We start from the raw sequence: 7,706 nt of genomic DNA, 5'->3' as shown, positions 1-7,706 counted from the left end.
CCTCAGCTGTCTTTGACAATAATTTCACAGATCCACCACCCGCCAGCGAAAGCAATTTCTGCCAATGTGGGTCCCCGGCAGCCAGGACAATTCAAGCGGTTCTCAAGCATGTCAATTTTCTGTATGAGCCTCCCATGTGGGATCTTGTCAAATGCCCGACTAATATCCAAACAGTTGATATCCATGTGTAACTTTATCCTTTGTCACCTCCTGGAAGAATACAATTAAGATAGCAAGAATCTACTTTCCCCACCCAAACCCTTGGCACTGAACCATAACCTACCGCAAGTATTCTCTCTTTCATACTCCCATGGTGCAGAAGAGATAAAAGGCTGAAGGTCTGTAACACCAGCCTCAAAAACAACTTTAATTCTGCATGTATAAGTTTACTGAATTATCATTTACTATGTTATTATTGGCTTAACAATAAGACAAATTTATTTATAATATTGTACCATCGTGCATCTCGTAAATAATTACCACTGACTTAGATAACCACAATAGACATACAGAAGAGTAGTAAGAATACAGTTCGGGTATGAATGGATTTAAAGAACAACTGATAATGGATTATGTAAATTTAATAGCAAACCCTGGGGAAAGCAGAACATTTTCAATATTATATTGCCTATCGAAAACCATTTGATTCTGTCCTCGCGTGTTTAAGAGAAGTTTCTAATATATTTAAGATACACGCAATCTTTGTGAGATTTCTGAAACGCTCTATTAACATCTGCAAAGGAACAACCACTGTTATCAAAATAAATGGAGGCATGTTTCAGAGCGACTTACAAAGCCCACTATAGTTTTGTCTAGTTTTAAACCCGCGTTCTTATTTACTGAAACAGACAAGAATCAGGTATCAGGAAAAAAAAACGACTTATACTTTGACACAGCTATACAGGAATGATTGGATATTAGTTGTTCTTGCATCAGTAAAGCTAAAATAATTTATTCAAATAATGGAACTAAGTTCCAAAGAAACCATATATAGCATATATAACTACGCATATGTGTGTTTATATAAAATATTAAGTTAAATAAGTAGTGTAGAAATAGAAATAAAAAAAGAGATTAGCGAGACATGATCGATGGGTTCAATGTCCATTCGGAAACTGGATGGCAGAGGAGAAGTTGTTCCTGAATCGTTGAGTGTGCGCCTTACTCCAATCCTGTGCAGTAGTCCTCATGCAGCAGACGGTGATTCAGCCAGTTACAGTTATATTCGAGTGATGTTGAAAACTCCTGATGAAGTATAGCCACTTGTTCTGCCTTCTTTGTAGCTGCATAGATATATTGGGTCCAGGTTAGATACTCGGAGAATTTGACAGCCAGGAACTTGAAATTGCTTACTCTGTCCACGTCAAATCCCTCTGTGAGGATTGGTGTGTTGTGCTCCCTCATCTTGCCATTTCTGAAATCCACAATTAGTTCTAAGGATATATTTTCATCAACGCAAGGAGGATTCAGCACTCCATACAAGCATATGCAATTCTGATAAAGGGTACACATCACTGAATGGAATTGAAAGCATAACACATAGAAATGAAGAAACTTTCATAAGAGAAGCAAGTTAACCAATGGAAGAATGTCCTGGCTTGCGTATCTAGTCAGCTGGGATGCAACGTCCATGGTCGACTCTGATAGGCGGAGGTATCATAATACAGTTCCCCACACTCCACCTGCCAGACTGATCAGTAGCAGTTGCCAAAACTTCCCCACCCTCTCCACACACACGGTGTGTACCACTGAGATGCTTATGGTCTCTGCCAGTCACGGAGATTCCTTTCCAGCTTTCCTCCGCTCCTCCATCACTGAGACTGAAAACCACACATTTTCAATCTTGTTGTTCCGATGGGTTATCGATCCGAAACCTCATATTCCCACATATTCTGCTCCTGTTTTGATGCAAGAGCAGTAGACACCTGTGACTCCCCAGTGTGCAGCTTTGCCAAAGTGCACAGTGTCCTGCTCTCCATATGTCCACACTAGATCAACATTAACATCGTCTGTTAATGAGGCAAACAATGGTTTAAATATAGTGGCATGTTGTTGCAACGGAAGTGCAGTCAGGATTGCAATAGGATATCAGGGGAATGTTCACCTTCACAAGTCAGAATATGAGGATTACACATTTTCTGGGACTTTCATCTCTGTCAATTCCGGTGTCTGTGAAAAGAATTTTACTTTGTCCTAATATCCATGGAAGTATGAATCTAATTCATGTAATCTCAAACACTGAATGTTGAAATGAGGTTATAATATTCTTTGTCAGTTGAGCTATTTAACATTTTTACTATGTTCTCTGTCCCCATGGAAGATGTTCAACAGAAACACAAGGAGACTCTGCGGGCACAAACTGAAACACTGAGAGTGAACACGATCCTGATGAGGGAGAAGGTGAAGGTTTTCCAGCTGGTTGATCGATACGCTGAGCTCACGGTCATTTCTACTGTTCGAGATCGGAGACTGGTGGAACATGAGCTGCTGGCAAGAGGCAGAGACCACGAGGAGTGGAGACAGAAACATCTCCGCAGAGAGCTAGAAAAAATTCCGACTGATCAGTTGATCCAGAGCAGTTTTTCCCAGAGTAAATCCAAATCTGGGAGTTCGGCAGCAGTGGCCGGAGTCCCGGGGATTGGGAAAACAACAATGGTACAAAAGATTGAATATGACTGGGCCATGGAGAAAATATACCAACAATTCCAGTTTGTCTTCAGTTTCAAATTCCGGGATTTAAACTCCATTAACTGTCGAATAAACCTGAGGGAACTGATTCTGGATCAGTATCCTTACTTTGGGAATATCCTGAGAGAGGTCTGGAAGAACCCAGAGGGATTGTTGTTTATATTCGATGGTTTAGATGAATTCAATGACAAAATTGATTTTTCTGATAGTCGGAGAGACAGAGAACCTCAGTCCACATGTACAGATCCTGAATTCAAGTGCAAGGTGTCGGACATTGTGTACAGTTTAATCCAGCACAAGCTGCTCCCAGGGTGTTCAGTGCTGGTGACCACCCGTCCCACTGCGTTACATTTATTGGAAAAGGCCAAGATCATTGTCTGGGCTGAAATCCTTGGATTTGTTGGTGAGGAACGGAAGGAATATTTCATCAGACATTTTGAAGATCAGACGGTAGCGGAAGCTGTTTTCAACCACGTGAAGGAGAATGAGATCCTGTACACCATGAGCTACAACCCCTCCTACTGCTGGATCCTCGCTCTGACACTGGGCCCCTTCTTCACACAAAGAGTCAGGGACCCGCAGCGAGTTCCCAAGACCATCACCCAACTCTACTCCTACTATATTTACAACATCCTGAAAAACCACGGCCGTGAGATTGAGAACCCCCGTGATGTATTACTCAGGGTTGGTCAGATGGCCTTCAGAGGAGTGTCCGAGAGGAAGATTGTGTTTACAGATGGAGATTTGATCAAGTACAATCTGCAGCCTTCCCAGTTCCTGTCAGGGTTCCTGATGGAGCTTTTGGAGAGAGAGAATTCTGCCCGGAGTGTGGTGTACACATTCCCACACCTCACCATCCAAGAGTTTGTAGCTGCAGTCGCACAATTCCTGAATCCACATCCCGGGGATATCCTGATATTCCTCACTGAAGCCCACAGCACGACAGATGGGCGATTTGAGGTATTTCTCCGTTTCGTTGCTGGTCTCTCCTCCCCAATGACAGCTCGGGGCCTGGAGGAGTTTCTGGGTCCATTTCCTCATCAAACAACCTGCCGGGTGATTGACTGGGTGAAGGGGGAGATTAAACGCCAGATTGGAAACACGAGGAGTGAAGCTGGTAAAAGGAGCCTCCTGAACACATTGCACTACCTGTTTGAGTCTCAGAATCGTGGACTGGCTCAGGCCACACTGGGATCTGTGAAAACTCTTTCATTCAATGGAATGACATTGACCCCGATTGACTGCGCGGTCCTGTCTCATGTCATCGGACTCTGTGATGAAATAAAACACCTCGACCTTGAATACTGCCACGTTCAGTATGAAGGAATCCAGCGGCTGGGACCTGGGCTGCAGAAGTGCCAGGAGTTGAAGTAACCTGATTTATCTCTAACTGTGAAACAGTCCACTGTGTTGTTTCAAGGAAAAGGGATTTGTTTAAAACTGTAGTAAATAAGATAGTGAAGAACTGTGTCAAATGCCCAGGGGATCAGTCAGTAATTCCCCAAGGACGGGAGGGTTCTGTCGCTCCTTGTGAAGGGGTGTTGGAGACTTCATCAGATCAGTGAACAACGGCCATTGGATTAATGGTAGTAAATCACAGGAATGGCCGTGTTTCTCGCTGCCTGTGACACGTCCATTGACAATGTTCCTTCTCACTGTTACTGGCACCCACATCGGCACAGGCTGCAGCAGGAGGGTCAGAGATTCACACCCCCTTCCCGGTGAGGGACAAGAGACCGTCAGCAGACTGTCCCGGCGAGAAGGAAAGAAATACCATTGTGAGATTGTCCTCCCACGGCCCTTCCCCGATTGTGAAGAATTGTGACAAATGCCATCCTGTGGGATCTCTTTTCCGCATTCCCCTTCCTCCTGTGGGATCTCTCTGCCCCACCCCCTCCCTCCTGTGTGATTTTTCTTCCCCATCTCCCTTCTTCCTGTGTGAGATATCTTCCCAACTCCACTTCCTCCTTTAGGGTCTCTTTCCCATTCCCCTTCCTCCTGTAGCTTTTGTGATTCTGTCCCTTTTCCTCAGGTGGGGTCTCTTCCACAAACTCCCATTGACATTTCCACATTCACAAATCGTTCTCACTGTGGGACTTTCTCCCATCCCGCGGCCCTGCCCCTTCTGACCCTGTCAGTAACCCTTTACTATCCATCGAGGAATAAGACAGACTGCATTTCTGACATTGGGGCAATAACCTGGAGCTGGTCAGTGAGGGACATTGACAGTGATAGGAACTCCATTCAGTGATATACTGAAGAGTTTAATGTATGCTGAAATATCCGAGTGAGAGAAATTCCCTCAGACCAACGGTTTGAATCACTTTGTTCATCAATCTGTCTGTTTGTGTTTAGAGTTGGGCAGAATGTCCTGGGAGATTCAGGAGTGAAACTGGTGTCTGCGGCTCTGAGGAACCCGGAGTGTAAAATACAGAAACTGTGGTAAGTATCAGACTGTGGGAGATTGTGTTTACAGTCACTGAGTGTCTGACATTGAACATTAATGTGATCAGTAATTGTGTTACTGATAAACTGGGGATTTGTACCATCTCCTGTCTCTGTGTGCTTCACCCTCACTCTCTCTCTCATCTCCAGGCTGAAGGGCGTCGGTCTCACAGATTCTGGTGTCGAGGATCTCGTCTCCGCTCTCAGTAAAAAACCATCACTGACGGAGCTGGACCTGGGATTAAACTCGCTGACAGATGGATCTGTCCCCGCTCTCCGACGCCTCATACTGACCCTCCCGTGTCTGGAGCGGATCGAGTGAGTGTTTGTGCTAATTCTGAAAGTTGCCTCACAAGTATATAGGGCCGTTAAGAAAGCTTATGGGGTGTTAGCTTTCATAAGTCTTGGGATCGAGTTTAAGAGTCGCGATGTAATGATGCAGCTCTATAAAACTCTGATTAGGCTACACTTGGAGTACTGTGTCCAGTTCTGGTCGCTTCACAATAGGAAGGATGTGGAAGCATTGGAAAGGGTACAGTGGAGATTTTCCAGGATGCTGCTTGGTTTAGAGAGAATGGATTATGAGAGATTAAGGGAGCTAGGGCTTTACTCTTTGGAGAGAAGGTGGATGAGAGGAGACATGATAGAGGTGTACAAGATATTAAGAGGAATAGACATAGTGGACAGACAGCGCCTCTTCCCCAGGGCACCACTGCTCAGTACAAGAGGACTTGGCTTTAAGGTAAGGTGAGGAAACTTCAAGGAGGATATTAGAGGAAGGTTTTTCACTCAGAGAGTGGTTGGTGCCTAAAATTCACTGCCTGAGTCAGTGGTGGAGACAGATAGACTAGTGAAGTTTAAGAGACTACTAGACAGGTATATGGAGGAATTTAAGGTGGGGTGTTATATGGGAGGCAGGGTTTGAAGGTCGGCACAACATTGTGGGCTGAAGGACCTGTAATATGCTGTACTATTCTATGTTCTGTGTTAATGTTCACTGTGACAAAATATCAGCGGATCCGCGGGTTTTTTGGTGATATTTGTCTGTGTGTGTTGTTGAAACATTAACCCCAGTCCCCTGTTACTGACACTGTTGTGTAATCTGTTTATTTCATCTTTATTCTCCCATCTGTTGCAGGCTGGGGTGGAATCAGTTCAGTGAGACCGGGGGGAAGGAACTGAGATCTCTGCAGGTACCCAGACCCGGACTGACAGTGATCCTGTGAACATCTGAATGTGTGAACATCCCCGCCCGCGGGATGGGGACATTTTGGCCAATTCGCACACTACCCTTTAACTGCCACTCTTACCTTCAATTGCCACACGCCAGGTGTAATTCCCAACGGTATTAACGGAACTTTCCATTCTCCCGCAGTGACGTATTTCCGCCTATTGTCCGGCGGCGCAGTTTCCACCGGATGTGCTGGTTAGGGACTCCCCACATGAGACTCTGTGGAATTACACAGACAGTAAGAGTCTGGGTTCCGGGGCTCAGTCTGGGACACCGGTGTCCCGGGGTGGAATTATCCCGGGAGAGGATCCTATATCTCCCTTTGCTGAGGACGGTGCATTCGGCAGCCTGGCCGATATAATGATGTTAAATGGACAAATCCCTCGGCAGTGACCCTGGATCTGCAGCGATCCCGGACACGTCCCTGAAGTGTGATTTTATAATCATCGGTTCCCCGATGCAGAGTGACGGTGAGAAACGCGACTGATTATTCAACCGGTCACTCCTTGTCGCCGGTCAGTTAATTTTGTGTGACTGAGTGAGTCGGGAGCAGGTTATTTATTCCCGCACGTCAGCAGTTCACACATTCTTTAATTTACATTTGTCATGATGAAATCAATAAACCGCTGTAACTTCCTGTCCTGGTGCCGGACTCGAGTTTTATTTGAGGTTTCTGCTGCCCCCCGCACCCTGTGCACTGCAACAGTGGTTCGGAGCAACTCACACTGACACAGTAGCGTCTCAGCTCCAGGCTGAGGGAGGTCGGACTGGAAGAGTCTGGTGCCCAGGATCTAATCTCCATGCTACCCCCACCGTGGCTAACTGCCCCCAAAGAGAGTTAAAAACATCGACTAACGTCAGACCTGATTTCAATTAGGTCCCAAATATGTGATGGGGGATGGTATACCGGCATTGAGCACGGGGTGAAGCTTCCTCCATACCATCCCATCACATACCCCTGTGGTCAGACACAGAGTGAAACTCCCTCCACACCGGCCCATCACACACTCCCAGGGTCAGACACAGAGTGAATCTCCCTCCACACCGTCCCATCACACAACCCTGGGGTCAGACACAGAGTGAAACTCCCTCCACACCGTCCCATCACACAATCCCGGGGTCAGACACAGAGTGAATCTCCCTCCACACCGACCCATCACACACTCCCGGGGTCAGACACAGAGTGAATCTCCCTCCACACCGTCCCATCACACAACCCTGGGGTCAGACACATAGTGAATCTCCCTCCATAGATTACCATCACACACCCCTGTGGTCAGACACAGAGTGAATCTCCCTCCACACCGTCCCATCACACAATCCCGGGGTCAGACACAGAGCG

General features: G+C 46.2%; 1 protein-coding gene across 1 annotated transcript; it reads left to right on the top strand.

The window, feature by feature from the left end:
- The first annotated feature begins 867 nt into the window (after positions 1-867).
- On the top strand, positions 868-7,001 carry LOC132386379 (NACHT, LRR and PYD domains-containing protein 3-like). The gene is made up of 4 exons (XM_059958630.1): positions 868-4,058; positions 5,044-5,130; positions 5,284-5,451; positions 6,272-7,001. The coding sequence occupies exons 1-4, from the start codon at positions 2,299-2,301 to the stop codon at positions 6,357-6,359; spliced, it is 2,103 nt and encodes a 700-aa protein (XP_059814613.1). The 5' UTR covers positions 868-2,298; the 3' UTR covers positions 6,360-7,001.
- The last annotated feature ends 705 nt before the right edge of the window (positions 7,002-7,706 follow it).

The sequence above is a fragment of the Hypanus sabinus genome, unplaced genomic scaffold, assembly GCF_030144855.1.
Source record: "Hypanus sabinus isolate sHypSab1 unplaced genomic scaffold, sHypSab1.hap1 scaffold_1129, whole genome shotgun sequence".
In the NCBI taxonomy this organism is placed as follows: domain Eukaryota; kingdom Metazoa; phylum Chordata; class Chondrichthyes; order Myliobatiformes; family Dasyatidae; genus Hypanus; species Hypanus sabinus.
Note: the sequence above shows the minus strand (reverse complement) of the source record. Positions and strands in the feature narration are given on the sequence as shown.